Source organism: Canis aureus, chromosome X (assembly GCF_053574225.1).
Source record: "Canis aureus isolate CA01 chromosome X, VMU_Caureus_v.1.0, whole genome shotgun sequence".
NCBI lineage: Eukaryota > Metazoa > Chordata > Mammalia > Carnivora > Canidae > Canis > Canis aureus.
The window spans coordinates 59212447-59235218 of NC_135649.1; the positions used below are offsets into that span (position 1 = coordinate 59212447).

Consider the following 22772-nt stretch of genomic DNA (forward strand, 5'->3'; position numbering starts at 1 on the left):
AGAAAATTGAAGAAACTTTGAGCTGTGGTGTTATTTAGTTGTCTGTAAAAGTTCCATTGTTAAAATGCAATAAATGGAATTTTGGGCTATGTAAAACATTGCAACTAGATATCTTTGTAAGATAATTAATAGGGGAAAAACACTACTAAAACCATTTGTAAGATTGTACTTTAAAGAAATTTGTATTATCATGTCTGTACTGGACAGCAAAAATGATGTCTGTACTGGACACCAAATATGATGCTATTAATGATCACTAATGTTTGGATTGAAATTTAGTGTACAAAACAACTTATATTACTCATTTTATTTTATTTTTTTATTATTTTTTTTTATAAATTTTTTTATTTATTTATGATAGTCACAGAGAGAGAGAGGCAGAGACACAGGCAGAGGGAGAAGCAGGCTCCATGCACCGGGAGCCCGACGTGGGATTCGATCCCGGGTCTCCAGGATCGCGCCCTGGGCCAAAGGCAGGCGCCAAACCGCTGCGCCACCCAGGGATCCCTATTACTCATTTTAAAACGCAAATAAATACATGAAAACATGCCTGAAATTGTCAGAATACCTTTCCTTTATTTCACACGCCAAGTAATATTTTTGCAAAGCATACATTTTAAAATTCATGGATTATAAATTTTCTTTACTTACATGATAGTAAAGTATATGACTTAAAAATGAATTTTAAAAAAGATTTAATTTTTATCTGAGAGCACACGTGTGTGCAAGTGGGGGGAGGTGCAGTGGGAGAGAATCTCAAGCAGACTCCTTGAGTGCAGAGCCAAATACTGGACTTGATCTCCCCACCCATGAGATCATGATCTGAGCTGAAATCAAAAGTCAGGTGCTTGGGGCTCCTGGGTGGCTCAATATGTTAAGCATCTGCCTTCAATTCAGATCATAATCTCAGGTTCCTGGGATCAAGCTCCATGTCCGGCTCCCTGCTCATCAGGGAGTCTGCTTCTCTCTCTCTCTCCCTACCCCCATCTCATGTTGTCTCTCTCAAACTAATAAATAAAATCTTAAAATTTTTTTTTTTAAAAGTCAGATGCTCAACTGGTTGAGCCATCAAGCTGCCCCCAAAAATGGGTTTTTGAAAATATTAAATCCTTGCCTTCTTATATAATTATTGGCATACTTTTCAAAATATATGTTTACACCTTAGAATTTATTAGACTTTTTTTTCTCTTCAATCAGTATTAAAGCTGGCTCATCTTTCAGTTCTCTTTAACAGATACTGAGTACTTTTTTAATGGAAAATATAAAAGTCCATACGACCCAAAGAGGTATGTTGGAGTAACTCACTCACCCATTTCTTCTCTGAACTGCTTCCAAGAATTGGATTAATGTGACTGAAAGGAAACCTCTTTGATCATGCTAAATATGTTTTTAGCTACAGTAGTTTTTTTTTAATTTTTATTTATTCATTCATGAGAAACAGAGACACAGACAGAGACAGGCAGAGACACAGGCAGAGGGAGAAGCAGGCTCCTTGCAGTGAGCCCGACATGCGACTTGATCCTGGGTCTCCAGGTTCACACCCTGAGCTGAAGGTGGTGCTAAACCGCTATGCCACCCAGGCTGCCCTAGATACAGTAGTTTGAAGCCATGCAACTTCTCTAGTTGACCATTGGAAGAGAGCAGAGTGAGAAGACATTTTCTTATGATAGTTTAGTCCATCTAAGATCTGAAAAGAACAAATCAGTTGATGAACAAATAATTATTTCTCTAGACTATAAATGATGGCTTCTATTAGATGCCATATTAGGAGTAGAGTGGAGTAGAGTGTTAGAAGAGCTAGGGAAAAAGTGACTACTTTGTGCAAGTGTCTTCCTGAAAGTCTGGACCATTTTTTTCTTGTTTCCTTGCTTCTTTTTGCTCTCTATATTCCATTCTTTCCATCCTTACTAAGGGCTGTGCTTTAGAACAGTGGTTCTCAGTGTATAGTCTGTCCATTCCTGGGCATCCATAAGACATGTTCAGGGGGTCCTCAAGGTCAAAATTATTTTATAATTCTAAGATACTGTTCTAAAACTTCTGGCACCCTGGCACAACTGCAGCAGTGACTACAAATTATGTCAGTAGTCATTGTATTCACTGCTAAATACTTGGCAGTTTAAAAAACGCGAGTTTTACTTCAGAATGTCTTTGATGATGTGCTATTATTTTTAAAAAGATTTTATTTATTTATTCATGAGAGACAGTGGGAGAGGCAGAGACATAGGCGGAGGGAGAAGCAGACTTCTCACAGGGAGCCTGATGTGGAACTTGATCCCAGAACCCCAGGATCACACCCTGAGCCAAAGACAGATGCTCAACCACTGAGCCACCCAGGCATCCCTTGATGATGAAATGTTATTATTAAACTTCTCAAATCTCAACCCTTGAGTGCACTTCAGTTTACCATTGTGTGATGAAATGAGAAGTATAGATAAAGCACTTTAACTGTATACCAGATGTTGCATACCATTAAGGCAGAGCAGTTGTTTGATTTTTGAGTTGTAAACTGAACTAGCCACTTTTTCCATAAAACACCATTTTTACTTGAAAGAATGATTGACAAACAATGATTACTTAAACTTCATATTTTTGGTACATGTTTCCACAAGAATGGAAATGATCCTCTTATATTATGGAAAACAACTGGCAACATCTTTGTTGGTGATAAACTTTGGGCTGTGGAGCAAAAAATTAGTTTTGGAAAATTTTTATTTGATGCTATGAACTTGACATCTTAATACTCAAATTTTTCTGATGAAATCACTGCTGTTCAACATTTGAAAGATTTGCATATCTCAGTAAAGCAATATTTTTGAGATGACCAACACATGGTATTATCAAATCAGATACTAGTACAAAGTCCATTAAAAGTGTTAGGTAGACCAATGGATTATTATGTAATAGAATATGGACAGTTAATTGATATGGTTTCAGATTGTTGTACCTAAATTTTAAGAAACTGCCACTTTCTAAGTTCTTGTGACATATCAAAGAAGAATAAGCACAATTATATGAAAAAGCTATTATAATACTCCTCCCTTTTCTACATACATGTCTGTGTGAGGCCTGACTTAATTACAACAGATTGAATGTAGAATCAGATACAAAAATCTGATTCTTTTCTGTTAAGTCAGATATTAGAGATTTGCAAAAACATTTATTAATGTCACTCCTCAATTTTTTTGCTTTGGAAAATATAGTTACCTTTATAAAAATATTTATGCTCACATGTAATAAGTTTATTATTTCTTAATGAATCAATACAAAGTTGTTTTTCTCTGTTTTAATTTCTAATATGGTAAGTATCAATAGATAGGACCCACATTAAAAAAAACACTTTGGGGATCCCTGGGTGGCGCAGCGGTTTGGCGCCTGCCTTTGGCCCAGGGCGCGATCCTGGAGACCCGGGATCGAATCCCACATCGGGCTCCCGGTGCATGGAGCCTGCTTCTCCCTCGGCCTGTGTCTCTGCCTCTCTCTCTCTGTGACTATCATAAATAAATAAAAATTGAAAAAAAATATTTAATAAAAAAAAAAACACTTTGGAGTTTTCACTAATTTTTAAGATTGTAAAGGATTCCTGAGACCAAATGGATTGAGAACTGCTTTCCTTCAAGAGACTGATAAAAATGGTTCTCCTTGGGCACCTGAGTGGCATCTGCCTTTGTCTTAGGTCATGATCCTAGGTCCTGGGATCAAGCCCCAAATGGGTCTCCCTGAACAGTGATGAGTGTGCTTCTGCCTCTGCTCCTCCCCTCTGCTCTATACTTTCTGTTCCTGGAATTCTCTTACTTGCTCTCTCAAATACATAAAATCTTTTAAAAAATAGTTCTTTTTGATGTGGAGTCATCATTCATGAAATGACTTGATTCCCTTGTTATTATATTGGTCATGTGGATATTAGGAAAAAGGAAACTGGGTATCTTAAACCTTTGAATCCAGTGCTTAGGGTTAATGCTATTTGTTTAGCTGAAGCATGTGTGCACGTGTGTGTGTGTGTGTGTGTGTGTGTGTTGTGGCAATTAAATTAATCTGTTTTTTTTTCTTTTTTTAAGTTTTTATTTTGATTCCAGCTAGTTAAAATAAAATATAGTGTAATATTAGATTCTGGTGTACAATACAGTAATTTATCACTCCCTTACAATACCTGATGCTCATTACAAGTGCACTCCTTAATTCCCATCAAACTATTTCACCCATCCCCCCACCCACTTCCCCTCTGGTAACCATCAGTTTGTTCTCTGTAGTTAAGAGTTTGCTTCTTAGTTTGCCTCTCTGTTTTTTTTTCACTTGCTCATTTATGTTGTTTCTTAAATTCCACCTATATTTGAAATCATATGGTATTTGTCTTTATCTGAGTCTCTAATTTTGCTTAGAATACTACTCTCTAGCTCCATCCATGTCCTTGCAAATGGCAAGATTTCTTTCTTTTTAATGGCTATGTAATATTCCATTTTGTGTATCAAATTGTATATATATATTCCACCAGAGACCTCTCCAGAGAGATAAGTTTAGGGTTAAGGCTAGGGTATAGTTAGGGTTGGGGGTTAGGATTTGTGGTTGGGTTAGGATTAGGTCTTCACTTAGTATAATACTCTTTACCTTGATCCGTGTCTTTGCAAATAGCAAGATTTCATTTTTATGGCTGAGTATTGTTCCATCGTGTGTGTATGTGTGTGTGTGTGTGTGTGTGTGTGTGTGTGTGTTCCCCAAATCTTCTTTTTCCTGAGATGAAGGATTAGGGTTCAGTGTAAGACTAATATTAGGGCTAGGGTTAGAGTTAGGGCCAGGGTGAGTGAATGAGCCTATTTTCCTGCAGTTTAGAGACCTCTTCTCAGCAATCCATTTAGAATTAGAGTTAGAGTTGGGGGTTAGTCGTTAACAGTTAGGTGTTAGGGTTAGGATTAGGTTTAGAGCTAGGGATAGGGTTAGAATCAATCTATGTCCCTCATGTCCTGCAGTTCAGAGACCTCTCCAGAGGTTAGGTTTAGGGTCTGAATTCAGTTTAGAGGTAGAGTTTAGTAGTTATTGGTAAGGAATAGGGTTAGGTATAGGGACAAGGTTAAGATTAGGGTAAGGATTAGTGTTTGTGCTTGTGCTTGGCATCCTGCAGTTCAGAGACCTCTCCAGAGACAAACCTCAAGCTTCTTTTGGGGTGAGAATAAATAAGGCAGCCATCCATGGAGCTGAGGTACCGAGGGGACTTGGTGCTCTAGATACTCTTGGAGTGGAAATTCAATTGGTCATTCTGTTTCTGTTTCTTTTTGGTCTTTTTTACTTCCTTTTTTATTTAAATTCCTCTTAGTTAACATACAGTGTGATATTACTTTCAAGAGTAGAATTTACCAATTCAGTACTTACATACAATAGCCAGTGCTTAGCTCAATGAATGCCCGCCTTAGTTCCCATCACTTATTTAACCTATTCTGCTGCCCACCTCCACTCTGGTAATCAGCAGTTTGTTCTCTATTATTTAAGAGTGTGTTTCTTGGTTTTTTTTTTTGTTTGTTTCTTGGTTTTTATCTCATATTTTCCCCTCTATGTACATTTGTTTTGTTTCTTAAATTCTACCTCTGAGTGAAATCATATGGTATTTATTTTTCTCTGACTTATTTTGCTTAGCATAATACTTTCTAGATTCATTCACATTGCTGTGAATGGCAAGATTCCATTTGGTTTTATTGCTGAGTAATAACCCATTGTATGTGTATACCAACTCTTCTTTATCATTCATCAGTCAATGGATGTTTGGGCTCTTTCCATAATTTGGCTATTGTTGATAGTCCTGCTATAAATATTTGGGTACATGTATTACTTCAAATCAGCACTTTGTATCCTTTAGGTAAATACCCAGTAGTAAATTCAGCAATTGCTGGATCATTCTATTTTTAACTTTTAACTGGTAGTTCTATTTTTAACTTTTTGATGAACCTCCTTAATAATGTTTCTGAGTGACTGCACCAGTTTGCATTCCCGCCAACAGTGTAAGAGAGTTTCCCGTTCTCCAAATCCTTGCCAACACAGTTATTTCCTGTGTTGTTAATTTTAGCCATTCTGACTGGTGTGAGAGTATGTCTCATTGTAGTATTGATTTATATTTCTCTGATGATGAGTGATATTGAGCATTTTTCATGTTTCTCTTGGCCATCTAGATATGTTCTTTGAAAAAATGTTATTCATGTCTTCTGTCCATTTGTTAACTAGGTTATTTTTTTGGGTGTTGATTTTTATAAGTTGGTTATGTAATTTGGATACTGCCCCTTTATCAGATATGTCATTTGCAAATATCTCCTCCCTTTTATATGTTACCTTTTAGTTTTGTTTGTTGTTTCCTTTGCTATACAGAATCTTTTTATGTTGATGAAGTCTTAACAGTTAATTTTTGCTTTTGCTTCCCTTGCCTCAGAAGACGTATCTAGTAAGAAGTTGCTATGGCTGATGTCAAAGAGGTTACTGTCTGTGTTCTCCTTTAGGATCTTGATGGTTTCTGGTCTCATATTTCCTTCTTTCATCCATTTTGAATTTATTTTTGTATATGGTATAAGAAAGTGGTCCAATTTCATTCTTTTGCATGCTACTGTCCAATTTTCCCAACACCATATGTTGAAGAGACTATCGTTTTCCATTGGATATTCTTTCCTGGTTTGTGGAATATTAATTGATCATATAGAGTTGTGGATTCATTTCTGGATTTTCTATTCTGTTCTATTGATCTATTTGTCCTTTTTTTTTGTCCCAGTGCCATACAGTCTTGATCATTACAGCTTTCTAACATAACTTGATTGCCTTTGGTAATATAGACATTTTAACAATATTTGTTCTCCCAATCCATGAGCATGAAATATTTTTCCCAATTCTTTACTTTCTTTCATCAATGTTTCATAGTTTTCATAACCTCTTTGGTTATATTTATTTCTAGGTATCTTATGGTTTTTGATACAATTGTAAATGAGACTTATTTCTTGATTTCTTTTTGAGGATGACATTAGCTGTGGGTTTTTCATATATGGTTTTATGATATTGAGGTATGTTCCTTCTAATCCTACTTTGTTGGGGATTTGTTATGAATGGATATTGTATTTGATCAAATGCTCTGCATCACTTGAGATGATCATATTTTTTATCCTTTCTTTAATTAATGCTTTATATAATGCTGATTATGAATATTGAACCACCCTTGCAATCCAGGAATAAATCCCACTTGGTCGTAGTAAAAGTTATTTTTTTTTTCATTTTAGGTTAATTTTGAAGTAATCTCTCTACCAAATGTGGGGCTCAAACTCACAACTCTGAAATCAAGGGTCACATGCTCTACTACCTGAGCAGGCCAGGAACTCCTGTTTTTTTTTTTTATTATTATCTTTTGTGGATTAGGTTTGCTAGTAGTTCAGTGAGAATTTTTGCATCTGTATTCATTTGTAATATTGGCCTGTAGTTCTCTTTTTAGTGGTGTCTTTATCTGATTTTGGTATCAGAGTAATGCTTCCTCATAGAATGAATTTGGAAGTTTTCCTTTCTTTTCTATTTTTTGGAATAGTTTGAAAAGCATACATATACATATTAACTCTTCTTTAAAGACTTTGAATTTGCCTGTGAAGCCATCTGGTCCTGGATTTTGGGTTGTTGGCAGTTTTTTAAATGATTCAATTTCATTCAATTTCATTCCTGGTAATTGTTCTGTTCAAATTCAAATTTTCTATTTCTTCTTGTTTCAGTTTGTGTAATCTATATGTTCCTAGGAAATTTTTCATTTCCTCCAAGTTGTCTAAACTTTTGGCATAGTTTTTCATCATATTCTGTTATGATTGTTTATATCTCTGTAATGTTGTTATTTCTCTTCTGTTATTTGTGATTTTATTTATTTCAGTCATTTTTCTTTTTGATAAGTCTGGCTAGAGGTTTATCAATTTTATTAATTTTTTTCAGGAATGCAGCTCCTGGTTTCAGCTCCTTTTGTTTGTTTTAGTTTCTATATAATTTATTTCAAAGCAGTGTATAACTTTTGCTAGTTTTTAAAAATGAAACAGCCCTTTACTGATAAATAACTGCTATTAAATTTTAATCTATTCATATTTATTTTCATAACTGAAGCTTTTAAAAAATTAGCTTTTAATGAGTCATAATCTTAGTTTGAAAATATGAAGTAGTATTATCTTAAGCTTGCTCAGTAATCTTAAAGATTTTAATTTTAATTTGTTTATTGTGATAGTTTGCCATCTTGATTCTTCAGCCTGGCAGAATGGTATCATTTTCTCTGTTCTTTCTTCTTAGAAAACAAAATGCCTGGTAACTTCCAAAATGGACCAATAAGGCAGTAGAAATGAAGTTATCAAATTAATAGTCATCACATTTCTTTGGTCTTTATTAAGGTGCTTTGGTCTTGAAAGTAGTTCCCTTAGATCAAATTGCCTCTCACTATATTGCTTATCTCATATATCACAAACTTTTTAAAGTCCATGATCATGTCATCTATTTTAAAATTTTTCTTTCCTATGTATGTATGTATGATAGTATGATTTACTAAATGAATTAAAATGAGCAAAACTTGAGTGTAATTTATAGAGAAAAATATATCTTTATAAAATTAGAGAAAATGCATGGACATATATATGTGCTAACGTGTGTATAGCAAGAATGTCTTGAAACATGATTTTTACTTTTTAAAAAAATTCCTCTATTAGGTTTTTCTTGTTCGAAAGAAGACTGGTCCTGATGCTGGGCAGCTCTATGCAATGAAAGTGTTAAAAAAAGCTTCTTTAAAAGGTAGAAAATTACAAACCTTATTAAAATAGAATTTGAAAAAAATAGAATTTGATAAAGCTTGTTTTAAGACACATGCTGTGTATTGCTTGTATAAGTTGAATAGACTCAGTTTCCTTTAAACATTAGTAATTGTTACAGTTTTCTAACCTGTAAGTGATATTTCTAGGTTTGATATTGGCATATGCTTTAATTTAATGATACTGTACCCTGGTAAAAAAAATCATATAAAAAGTGACACATTTTATTTAATATTTAATATATTTAATATAAAGTAAACTTAGTAGGCTATATTCTTTTATTTCAAAATTCATATTTTTTTCTCTTCACCTGTGCTGGTTTTGTATACTGAAAAATCACAACCACCTGGATAGAATTACATACACCATCTTCTAGGATGTGATAGCAATAACACTGTGCTCAGTTTTTATCAGAAAGTCATTTGAACAATTGGAGACCAATACATAATAAATACATGCTAGCCAAATACTTATTCATGTCACTTTAATCCATCTAGATCTAAACTGAATTTGATGACTTTCTGAGAATATGGTAATTACTGTCTAGGAATATATAGATTGCAAATTTAGGCACTTATAAAGTTATATTTTCATACTTTTGTTTGGTGAATTATTGATGAGACTTCTACTGAAATTTTATATAGAGTAATATATTCTATCCTTCTATAATTTTTAGTTCGAGACAGAGTTCGGACAAAAATGGAAAGGGATATACTGGTGGAAGTAAATCATCCATTTATTGTTAAATTACACTATGGTATGTAATTTTTTTAATTTATGGAATTAGAGAATATTTCCTTTCAAACAGTAATATAACAAAATAAATACTTCAAATTATTTAATACATTTAACTATGTAAAATATATTTATCTGAAATAAGAATAAGAATAGCTTGCTTTGAATTGTATTTTCTGAATCTGTTGGTTAATTTGTCTAAGGTAATAAGATAGTATCTTCTGATTACTTGTCTGGTAATATTTCTTTACTCTGCTAGGCTATACCTTTAATGATCTTAGGCCCTAAACTGTGATAATTTATTCAAAACATCTGAAGTTTGGATGTGTTCCTCTTACATGTTCATAATGAGCATATTATTTTATTTCCTAGCTCTACTGAAGAGTACCATATAGTTATATTAGTCCCTTTGAGTTATTCTTTCTTATATTTGGGGGAGGAGGAATACCTGTAAGAAGCAGTAAATATAATGGCAAGAACATGAATTTGGAGTCAGACAGTTCTGAGTTTGAATTATGGCTCCATTGATAATTTAATGCATGTGTGAGATTGTGAAATTTGGCTTTTCTGGATAATTCAAAGGTATATGCATAATTAAATCACTTATACATTCTGTGATGTCACTTTAAGTTTTCAAGATTTAAAAAACTAGCAGCTATTGATTTTATTCTTAAGTAATTTTGAAAAATAATGTGTTAAGGTATATACTAAATTATTTTTATAGAAAGCCCTCAAGATAAAAAAAAAAAAAAAGAAAGCCCTCAAGAAATTTCCATTCATTATTCTTTCACTCTCTGTTACCCTAAATCGAAAGTAGTAGTATCTAAAGTCCCCCTTCCTTGAATCACCAGGATGTCATTACATTAATAACTAAATACCAACTGTATGCAAAACAGTATTGAATGCAGTAGGCTCTAGAGGTGAAACAATCTCTGATCTTAAAAAACTTATAATCTCTTGGAACAAAGACAAATTAATTTTGTATAATTTAATTGTACAAATCAAAATGGAGTAAGTTCCATAGAGAGACATAAATAAAGAACAATGAAATCTCAAAAGTAGTAAGTAATTATTATTGAAAAGAGGATAAGGATGCTATAAAATGTGAAAAGAGAAATCTTAAACAGAGGAAAATTTAATGTAGGAGGTGGAATTTTTGTTGAGCTTGAAAGAATTAGTAGACTTTCGGTAGATAGGGAGGTAGAGTACAGGCAGTTTGCAATAGAACGTAATACTCCATAAATCAGGAAAATGACAGTAGAAGTTTCTGAGTAAAACCATATGTAAAGCTGATTATGTTCTAGGAGGGGGTTTATAACTATTTTAACACTAAATTCAATTTTGAGATAATGTTATACAATACTATTGAGCCATGTGAATAAATGCTTAATTCCTTTATAGTATTTAATGATAAAACTCTAAACATACATATTAATTAAAAATTATACTAAGCTTGTTAAGCCTTTAAGATTGTTCTGTTACTACATTCTAATTTATAATTAGCCTTTCAGACTGAAGGGAAGCTGTATTTAATACTGGATTTTCTCAGGGGAGGAGATGTCTTCACAAGATTATCCAAAGAGGTGGGTATCTGTTTGTAAATTTTTACTATATTTTATTGAAACAAAACTAAGAAAAATCATTTGTGTTCTGCTAATTAATTTTTCTATACAAATTTTAAATACTTATTCTGTTTGCTTCACTGCAAATATGTTAATGGCATTCTCTGTCTGCCTGTCATTTAGATCATTTCAATGTGCTTCTCATGATTTTATTAGACACAAGATCAATAAAATAAATGGATGAAGTAGATAGGGGCAAGCCTAGGATTTTGGCTACTCAAGCTACCAAAATACCTCTGGGAGTAGTTTTTAATTTATTCTAAAACAGCTTTATGGAGATATAATTGACATACAATGAATTGCATCTATTAGAGTATGTACTTTGATAGAATTTGACATTTGTATATATCTGTGAAATCATCATCACAAGATAATAAACTTATCCATCATTCCCAACCATTTTCTTGCACTCATTTGTAATGCCTCCTTCTGCCCTTCCTCTACTGAATCTGCTTTCTGTCACTGTTTGGTTTACATTTTCTAGGACTTTATATAAATGGAATTATATAGTGTCTATTCTCTTTTTGACTAGCTTATTTAACTAAGAATAATTATTGTGAGATTTAGCCATGGTGTTTTATGTATCAGTGGTTCATTCACTTTCATTGCTGAGTGGTATTCCACTGTATGGATATACCACGATTTGTTTATGCATGAACATATGATGGATATTTGGGTTTGCAATTTTTGGATATTACTAATAAAACTGCTATAAACATTAATGTTCAAATGTTTGTATGGACATATGTTTTTATTTTCATGGTTAAATACCTAGGAGAATAATGACTGGGCTATTTGGTAGGTGTATGTTTTAACTTATTTTAAAGACACTATCAAATTTTTTTCTAAGGTAGGATTATAATTTTTACAATCCCACCAGCAGCATATGAGAGTTTCAGTTGCTCCACATCATTGCCAACCCTTGATATGGTCAGTAGTCTTGTTTTTATTTTGGACATAAGTGTGTAGTGGTACCTTATTGTGGTTTTGAATTGCATAATCCTAATGACTAATGATGATGAGCATCTCTACATGCACTTATTTGGCATCTATTTATCTTCTTTGATAGTATGTCTGTTTAAATCTTTGGCTCATTTTTTATTAAGTTGTATTATTTATGAGTTTTAGGAGTCTTTATATATTTTGGATGGTAAGTCCTTTTATCATGTATGTTGTCTGCAAATATTTTCTTCTGGTCCATGGTTTGTCTTTTCATTCTCTTAACAGTGTCTTTCAAAAATCAGAAGTTCTTAACTTTGATGAAGCCCAACTTATAATTTTTTCTTTAATAAATTTGGTGTCCTATTTTAAGAATATTTGCCTAATCTCAGGTCACATAGGTTTTCTATGTTTTCTAGACATTTTGTAATTTTAGGTTTTACATTTAAGTTTATAATCCGTTTTGAGTTTATTTTAGCGTATGTCAAGGGGTATGCGTTGAAGTTGTAGTTCTTTTTTCTTTTTGCATATACATAGCCCATTGTTCTAGCGTCGTGATTAGCAAAGTCTGCTTTCTTCATTGAATGATGTTGCATTTTGTTGAAAAATCAATTGACCATATATGTGAAAGTCTATTTCTGGACATTCTATTTTTTTCCATCAATCTATCTTTGTTTCACTACCACTTGATTTTTTAATTGCTGTACCCTTATAATATGTCGTAAAGTAAGGTAGAGTAAATCCTTGAGTTTTGCTCTTCTCTTTCAAAGTGGTTCTGGGTCTTCTGGGTCCTTTGTATTTCCGTATCAATTTTATTTATTTATTTTTTAATAAATTTATTTTTTATTGGTGTTCAATTTGTCAACATACAGAATAACACCCAGTGCTCATCCCGTCAAGTGCCCATCTCAGTACCCGCCACCCAGTCAACCCCACCCCCCCCAGCCCACCTCCCCTTCCACCACCCCTAGTTCGTTTCCCAGAGTTAGGACTCTTTCATGTTCTGTCTCCCCCGTATCAATTTTAAAATCAGCCTTTCACTTTCTACAAAAATCTTGCTGGGATTTTGACTGGGATTGCATTGAATCTATAGGTCAATGTGCAGATAATTGACATTTTGACAATATTGAATTTTCAATCCATGAATATAATATTTTTTCTCCAGCTTTTGAGTCTCCTTTAATTCCTCTCAGCAATTTCTTGTCATTTTCAGTGTATAGGTCTTGCACATTTTTAATCAGATTTATCTTTATGTATTTCCTTTTTAAAAATGCTATTGCAAATAGAGTTGCTTTCTTATTCATTTCATTTTTAAGTTGGATGGAAATACAGCTGACTTTTTTGCACATTGAACTTGTATTCCACAATTTAATTGAACTTACTTATTATATCTAACAGCTTTTGTGGGTAGATTCCATAGAATTTTCTACTTATAACCTACAAATAAGGAGATTTTGTTTTTTGTTTTTTGTTTTTTCCATTATGGGCATCTTGTATTTCTTTTATTTGTCTTTGTTGCACTGGCTTGACCCTCCAGTTCAGTGTTCTGTAAAATTGATGAGCAGATATTCTTGCCTTATTTCTGATCATAGGGGAAAAGCATAATTTTAGCATAAGTTACAAAGTTCAGTATAGGTCTTTAACATGTTCTTTATGAGATTGTGAAAGTTCTCTTCTGTTACTAGATTGTTGAATTTTTATCAGGTATGTACATTCGATTTTGTAATATTCTTTCACATCAATTATTGAGATAATACTCATTTGAGTGTTAGAACTGTTACATTTAATGTGATTATTGATATGGCTGTGTTTAAATATCCAATTTTGCTGTTTGTGTGGAGTTTTTTTTTTGTCCCATCCATTCTTTATTTTTCCCTCTTTTTCTGCATTATTTTGTGTTAGTTTTGATGTACAACACAATGATTTGACACTTGTATACAATTCAAATTGATCACCACCATACTCTAGTTACTATCTGTCACCACAAAAAGTTACAAATTTTTTTCTTGTGATGAGAAATTTCAAGATCTATTCTCGTGGCATCTGTAAATATGCACTAAAATACCATTGTCTATAGCCACCATGCTGCCCACCACCTACCCATGACCTATTCATTTATCACAACAAAAATTTGTACCTACTAATCCCCCTTATCCATTTCCCTGACCCACCAGACATCCTTTCCCAGGCAGCCACCATTCTGTTCTCCATATCCATAACTTTTATTTAATTTTTAAAATACACATATAAGTGAGATAAAACGGTATTTTTACTGGGGCACCTGGGTGGCTCAGTGGTTGAGTATCTGCCTTTGGCTCGGGTCATGATTCCAGGGTCCTGGGATCAAGTCCTGGATTGAGCTCCTGGCAGGGAACTTGCTTCTCCCTCTGCCTATGTCTGTCTCTCTCTGTGTGTCTCTCATGAATGAATAAATAAAGTCATTTTAAAATGGTATTTGTCACTCTGACTTATTTTACTTAGCATAACACATGGAGGGTCCACCCATGTTGTTACGAATGGCAAGATTTCCTTCTTTTATATGGCTAAATAACAATCCATTGTATATATACACTACATCTTCTTTATCCATTCATACATCATTGGGCATACATGATTTCTGTATATTGGCTCTTTGAAAGAATACTCCAGGGAACATAGGGGTGGACATATCTTTTCAAATTGGTGTTTTTATTTTGCTTCAATAAATGTCCAGTCCCAGAATTGCTAAATCATATGATATTTCTATTTTTGCTTTTTGAAGGAAACTTCATATATTGTTTTGCATATTTGCTATACCAATTTACATTAATACCTATAGTGCACAAGTGTTCCATTTTCTCTGCTTCCTCCTCAACACTTGTTATTTTTGATGATAGCTGTTCACTTTTGATGATAGCTGTTCTAACAGGTATGAGGTGATAATTCATTGTGGGTTTGATTTGTATTTCCCTGATGATTAGTGATATCTTCTTCAAAAATATGTCTATTCAGATCCTCTGCTCATTTTTTAAATTGAATTATTTAGGGTTTTTTTGGTGATGAGTTGCAGGAGTTCTTTGTATATTTTGAATAGTAATAACTTATCAAATTTGTGACTTGAAAATATTTTCTTCCATTTAGTACGTTGCCTTTTCATTTCATAGATGTGTTTCATTGCTGTGCAGAGGCTTTTTACTTTCATGTGGTTCCACTTGTTTATTATTGTTTTTGTTACCATTACTTTAGGAATCAGTTAAAAAGAAAAAGGCTTATGGCAAGTTTACTTCCTAAGTTTTCTTCCAGGAGATTTATGGTTTCAGATCCTACATTTAACTCTTTAGTCCATTTTGGTTATTTTTTTGTGTATGGTATAAGAGAGTAGTCTAGTTTCGTTCTTTTCATGTGACTGTCCAGTTCTCCCATACCATTTATTAAGTAGACTATCTTTTCCCCCTTATATATATTTACCACATTTATAATAAAATAATTGACCATATTTAAGTGAGTTAATTTCTGTGCTCTTCTTTCTGTTCTATTGAGGCATATGTTTGTTTTTATGCCAATACCATATTGTTTTGATTACTATAGCTCTATAATATAGTTTTAAATCAGGGAGCTTGATGACAATTTTTATTTTTTCTTTATCAAGATCGCTTTGGCTATTTGGGGTCTTTTATGATTCCAAACAAATTTTATAATTGTTCATTCTATTCTTTTTTGAATAATGCCATTGGAATTTGGTACAGATTGCATTGAATTTGTCCATTTTTTGGCATTATGGACATTTTAAAAATATTAATTCTTCCAATACATAAGTATGGAATTATATTTCTATTTATTTGTGCCTTCAATTTTTTTCATCATTGTTTTATAGTTTTCAATGTAGAGATTTTTCACTTCTTTGGTTAAGTTTGTATCTAGATATTTTATTCTTTTTGATATAATGTAAATGGATATTTTTCTTAATTTATCTTTCTGAGAGTTCATTATTAGTTTGTAAAAATATAACAGAGTTTTGCATGTTGGTTTTGTACCTGCATTTTACTGACTTTGTTCATTAGTTCTAACATTTTCTAAATGGAGTTTTCTGTATTTTCTATGTACAAACTGATGCTGTCTGCAAATAGTGACAGTTCTACTTCTTTCCAGCTTGGATGACTTTTTTATTTCCTTTTCTTGCCTAATTGCTCTGGCTAGGATTTCTAATGCCTATGTGGAATAAAAGTGGAGATAGTGGACATGCTTGTATTGTTTCTGATCTTAGGAAGCTTTTCACAGTTGAATATGATGTTAGCTGTAGAATTATTATGTTGAAGTATGTTCCCTATACACCAACATTTTTGAGAGGTTTTATCCAAATGGATATTGAATTTTGTCACTTTTTCTGCATCTAGTGATATGATCATATAAATTTTATCTTTTATTCTGTTAATGTTGTATATCATGTTGATTGATTTGTGGAAGTAGAAACATTGTTATATCCCTATAATAAATCACCTTCGATCCTGATACATGATCTTTTTAATATATTTTTGAATTTGTTTGCTAATATTTTGTTGAGAATTTTTGTATCTATGTTTATTAGGGATATTGGCTGCCATTTTCTATGTTTTTCTATGTCTTTCTTTTTCTCCCTTTCCATTTTTAGTGTTCTGTGTGGTTTTGTTACCAGGATGAAATAATTTTGAAAACTTCACTTCCACTTCAATTTTTGAAATGGATCTAGGATAGTTATTATCTCTTCTTTAAGTGTTTGGTAAAATTCCCCTGTGAAGGTGTCTGGCTTTTGTTTGTCTATATTTTTTAATATAAAAGATTCAATTTTACTACTACTTAATTGGTTAGTTCAGATTTTCTTTTTTTCTTGATATAGTCTTGGGTTATTACAGGATTATAGGAATTTATCTTTTCTTCTAAGTAGTCCAAAATGTTGGCTTGTAATTGTTCATAGCAGCCTCTTATAATGTTCTATATTTCTGTGATAACGGTTGTAATTTCTCTTTCATTTCCCTTTTTTGGTTTTGTATTTTTAAAATGTTATTGTATTTAAATTCAATTAATTAACATGTAGTGTATCATTAGTTTGAGAGTTAGATTTCAGTAATTAATCAGTTGCATATACCACTCAGTGCTCATAACGTGATATCACGTACCATCCTTAATACCCATCACCCAGTTACCCAATCCTTTCACCCCCTGCCCCTTCAGCAACTCTCAGTTTGTTTCTTATAATTAAGAGTCTCTTATGTTTTGTCTCCCTCTCTGATTTTGTTTTATCTTATTTCTCCCTCCCTTCCTCTATGATCCTCTGTTCTTTTCTTTAAATTCCACATATAAGTGAAATCATTTGATAACTGTCTTTGTGTTATTAACATATTTAGCTTACCATAATACTTTCTAGTTCCATCCACATTATTGCAAATGGTAAGATTTATTTTTCTAGATATCTGAATAGTGTTCCAGTGTGTGTGTGTGTGTGTGTGTGTGTGTGTGTGTGTGTATGAATCTCATCTTCTTTGTGCATTTATCCATTGAGAAACATCTGGGCTCTTTTGATAGGTTGGCTATTGTGGAAATTGCTGCTATAAACATTGGAGTACAGGTACCCCTTAAGATCACTATGTTCATATGCTTTTGATAAATAGATAATAGTGAAATTCCTGGGTCATACAGTAGCTCTATTTTTTAACTATTTGAGGAAACTCCATACTGAGAGTGTCTGTGCTAGCTTACATTCCCACCAACAGTGTAAAAGGGTTTCCCTTACCCTGCATCATTGCTAGCATCTGTTGTTTCCTGACTTGTTAATTTTAGCCATTCTGACTGGTGTGAGATGGTGTCTCATTGTGGTTTGGATTTGTATTTCCCTAATGCCAAGTAGTGTGGAGCATTTTTTCATGCTCCTGTTGGCCATTTGTATGCCTTCTTTGAAGAAATGACTGTTCATGTCTTCTGCCCATTTGTAGACTGTATTATTCGTTTTGTGGGTGTTGAGTTTGATAAGTTCTTTATAGATAGATGCAAGCCCTTTATCTGATGAGATATTTGCAAATATATTTTCCTATTCTGTAGGTTGTCTTTTGGCTTTGTTGGCTATTTAATTTGCTCTGCAAGAGTGTCTTATTTTTTTTATGAAGTCCCAATAGTTTATTTTTGCTTTTGCTTCCCTCGCCTTTGGTGAAGTGTCTAGCAAGGAATTGCTGTGTCCTAGGTCAAAGAGAATGCTGCCTGTGTTCTCCACTAGAATTTTGATGGATTTCTGTCTCATATTTAGATTTTTCATCCATGTTCAGTTTACCTTTGCATATGGTGTAACATAAAGGTCAACTTATTTATCTACTTGTGCCTGTCCAATTTTCTCAACACCATTTGTTTGAAAACACTTTTTATCTAATGGATATTATTTCCTGCTTTGTTGATGATTGGTTGACCATAGAGAGTTGAGGGTCCATTTTGGGATTCTCTCTTCTGTTCCATCGATCTATGTGTCTGCTTTTGTGCCAGGACCACACTGTCTTGATGATTACAGCCTTGTATGTAATATAGCTTGAAGTCAGTAATTGTTATGCTATGAGGTTTGGATTTCTTTTTTAATATTACTCTGGCTATTTGGGGTCTTTTATAGTTCCATACAAATTTTAGAATTATTTTTCCCAGGTCTGTGAAAAATCTTGATGGAATTGGTATTTTGATAGGGTAAATGATATATGTAGATTGCTCTGGGTAGCATAGACATTTTAACAATATTTGGTCTTCCAATCCATGAGTATGGAATGTTTTCCTATTTCTTTGTGTCTTCCTCTATTTCTTTCATAAGTGTTCTATCATTTTCAGAGTACAGATCCTTTACCTCTTTGGTTAGGTTTATTCCTAGGTATTGTATGGTGTTTGGTAAAATTGTAAATGGGATCAATTTCTTAAGTTCTATTTTTTTTGCCTCCCTATTAGTGTGTAAAAATGCAACTAATTTCTGTGATTGATTTTATATCCTGCCACTATGCTGAATTCCTGTGTGACATCTAGCAATTTTGGGGCAGAGTCTTTCAGGTGTTCCATGTAGTTTGTCATGTCATTGCGAAGAATGAGAGTTTGACTTCTTTGCCAATGTGGATGTATTTTATTTCTTTTTGTTATCTGATTGTTGAAGCTAGGACTTCCAGTACAATGTTGTACAACAGTGGTGGGAATGGTCATCCCTGTCATGTTCCCGGCATTATGGGAAAAGCTCTCAGTTTTTCCCAGTTGAGAATCATATTTGCTGTAGGCTTCTCATACATGGCTATTATGATATTCAGTTATGTTCCCTCTATCCATACACTGGAGAGTTTTAATCAAGAAAAGATGCTATATTTTGTCAACTGCTTTTTCTGTATCTATTGAGAGAATCATATGATTCTTGTCCTTTCTTTTATTAATGTGTTGAATTGCATTCATTGATTTGTGAATCTAAAACCACCCTTGCAGCCCAGGAATAATCCCACATGGTCGTGGTGAAGAATCCTTTTATTGTATTGTTGCATCTTACTGGCTAGTAACTTGGTTGAGAATTTAGGCATCCATGTTTATCAGGGATACTGGTTTGTAATTTTCCTTTTTGGTGAGGTCGTTGTTTTGGGGATCAAGGTAATGGTATCCTCATAGAATGAATTTGTGAGTTGTCCTTTCATTTCTATTCTTTGAAACAAGTTCAGAAGAATAGGTATTATTTCTTCTTTATTTTTTAAAGGTTTTATTTATTTATTCTTGACAGACACACACACACACACAGAGAGAGAGAGAGAGAGAGAGAGAGAGAGAGAGAGAGAGAGACAGGCAGAGAGAGAAACAGGCTCCATGCAGGAAGCCCGACATGGGACTCAATCCCCAGTCTCCAGGATTACACCTTGGGCTGAAGGTGGTGCTAAACCACTGAGCCACCGGGGGTGCCCTAATTCTTCTTTAAATGCTTGGTAGAATTCCCCTGGGAAGCAATTCCATCCTCAACTCTTATTTGTTTGGAAATTTTTAATTACTATATCAATTTCCTTCTGGTTATGAGTGTGCTCAGGTTTTCTATTTCTTCTTGTTTCGTTATTGGCAGTTGATATGTTTCTAGGAATCCATCCATTTCTTCCAGATTACCTAATTTGCTGGCATATAGTTGTTCATAATATATTCTTCTAATTGTTTGCATTTCTCTGGTATTGGTTGTGATGTTTCCTTTTTCATTTAAGATTTTATTAATTGGGTTCCTTTCTCTTTTTTTGATGTTTGGCCAGGAGTTTATCAATCTTCTTAATTCTTTCAACAAACCAGTTCCTAGTTTTGTTTATCTGTTCTACTGTTCATTTAGTTTCTATTTCATTAATTTCTGCTCTAATATTTATGATTTCGCCTCTTTTCCTGAGATTAGCCTTTATTTGCTATTCTGTTTCCAGCTCCTTTAGGTGTAAGGTTAAGTTGTATATTTGAGACTATCTTATTCTTGAGAAAGGCCTCTATTGTTCCATTCTTCCCTCTTAGGACCTTCTTTGCTGCATTCCAAAGATTCTGAAATGCTATGAGAAAAATAGGCCAATACTGCTGCTTTATTATTTGTGTGTAGGAATGAAACACGTTTCTTCACATGTATTTCATATCCTGCAACTTCACTGACGTTGTTTATCAGTTATAGTGTTTTTCTGGTGGAGTCTTTCTGATTTTCATCTGATAGAGTATCATCTCAACTGCAAATACTGAAAGTTTTATGTCTTCCTTGATGATTTATATTCATTTTATTTCTTTTTGTTTTCTGATTATTGTGTCTAGGACTTCCAGTAATATACTGAATAAAAGTGGTAAGAGTGGACATACTTTTCTTATTCCTGATTTTAGGGGAAAAGTTCTCAGGTTTTCCCCATTGAGTATTATGTTTGCTGTGAGTTTTACATATAAACCCTTTATTATGTTCCAGTATGCCTCCTCTAGACCTAGTATGTTGAAATTTTTTTTTTTTTTATCAAGAATGGACATTGTAAGAGGCGAGGCAAGATGGCGGAAGAGTAGGATCCACAAGTCACCTGTCCCCACCAACTTACCTAGATAACTTTCAAATCATTCTGAAAACCTACGAATTCAGCCTGAGATTTAAAGAGAACAGCTGGAATGCTACGTGAGAAGAGTTACCGCTTCTATCAAGGTAGCAAAAGGGAGGAAAATAAACAAATAAAAAAGCATCCAAGGGGGTGGGGCCCCCATGAGGACCGGGCTAATAAGGCTGGGTGGCGAGAGCCTCCAGGACAGGAAAGCCCAGTCCCGGAGAAGCAGGAACTTTACCAATCTTCCTGGATGAAAGGCGCTCGCAGGGAACTCGGGCAGGATCCCAGGAGGAGCAGTGGAGCCCCCAGGTTCCCGGGATCACTAACAGAGGAAGTGTGCCCCTGGGGAGAGCCCGCCACACACCACGGGCGAGCTCCCTAAAGGGCTGGTGGATGCACCCGGAGGGGCCCTGGGAATAGGTCCGGGAGCAGCCCAGGCAGCAGCTCAGGCAGTGGCTCCCCTTGGAGGGGGCTGCATGGCCCCAGGAGCAGCTCAGGAGGCAGCTCAGGTGGATGATCTGCACAGAGGGGCCTGTGGAGTCCCAGCAGTGCAATTCCAGTGGCACAGGCCCTGTAGCACAAGGCGCCAGGGGACACAGCCCAGGATCCAGTGCTCCCCTTGGGACAGACGGAGGCTGTGAGGACATAGGACAGTGAGGATGTTCCTGCTGCCAGGCGGCCCCGAGCTGTGCAGATCAGCGCCCCTCGCCCCTGGAGCATCCAGGCCCCTGTGGACTGGGAGACTACGGTAGTTACTCCTGGAGCTGACTCTAGAGCTGGAGAGCTGGCAGCCACCACTGTTGTTCCTCCTGCTGTCACCATGTGCATGGGAATGAGCTTGGCAACCAAGGAGCAGGGGCATCACAGGATAAACAGTTCTCACTGAACCATGCACCTGGCAGGGGGCGGGGCAGCTCCCCTAGGTGCACACACCTGAGAATCAGCACAGCAGGCCCCTCCCCCAGAAACCAGCTGGGAGGACAGGGGAAGAGCAAGTTCTTAACCAAGCAGTGCTGGAAAGCTCCAGGGGAATTCCAGGGACTTGCAATATATAGATTCACAGGATACCCCTCCTTGTTTTTTGTTTTTTTGTTTGTCCCCCCTTTTTTTTCTTCCCTTTTCCAGTACAACTTGTTTTTAGCTACTCTGAACTAAGCAAAATGACTAGAAGGAATAACTCACCAAAGGAAAGAATCGGAGTACTCTCTCCCACAGAATTATAGAAGTTAGATTACAATTCGATGTCAGAAAGCCAATTCAGAAGCACAATTATAAAGCTGCTGGTGGCTCTGGAAGAAAGCATAAAGGATTCAAGAGACTTCATGACTGCAGAATTTAGATCTAAACAGGCCAAAATTAAAAATCAATTAAATTAGATGCAATCCAAACTAGAGGTCCTAAACGACGAGGGTTAATGAGGTGGCAGAAAGAGTGAGTGACATAGAAGACAAGTTGATGGCAAGGAAGGAAGCTGAGGAAAAAAGAGAAAAACAAATAAAAGACCATGAGAAAGGTTAAGGGAAACAAATGACAGTCTCAGAAGGAAAAATCTACGTTTAATAATTGGGATTCCAGAGGGCGCCAAAAGGGACAGTGGACCAGAAAGTGTATTTGAACAAATCATAGCTGAGAACTTCCCTATCTTGTGGAGGGAAACAGGC

General features: G+C 34.7%; 1 protein-coding gene across 5 annotated transcripts in view; it reads left to right on the forward strand.

Annotated features, from left to right (window-relative positions):
- RPS6KA6 (ribosomal protein S6 kinase A6) overlaps positions 1 to 22772 on the forward strand; it is a 194505-nt gene that overhangs the window by 86910 nt on the left and 84823 nt on the right. For all 5 annotated transcript variants that reach the window (XM_077890401.1, XM_077890400.1, XM_077890399.1 and 2 more), the window contains 3 exons: positions 8682 to 8763; positions 9457 to 9537; positions 11019 to 11098. In XM_077890401.1, the coding sequence (XP_077746527.1) occupies positions 8682 to 8763; positions 9457 to 9537; positions 11019 to 11098 (243 nt within the window). The remainder of the gene's footprint in view (positions 1 to 8681; positions 8764 to 9456; positions 9538 to 11018; positions 11099 to 22772) is intronic.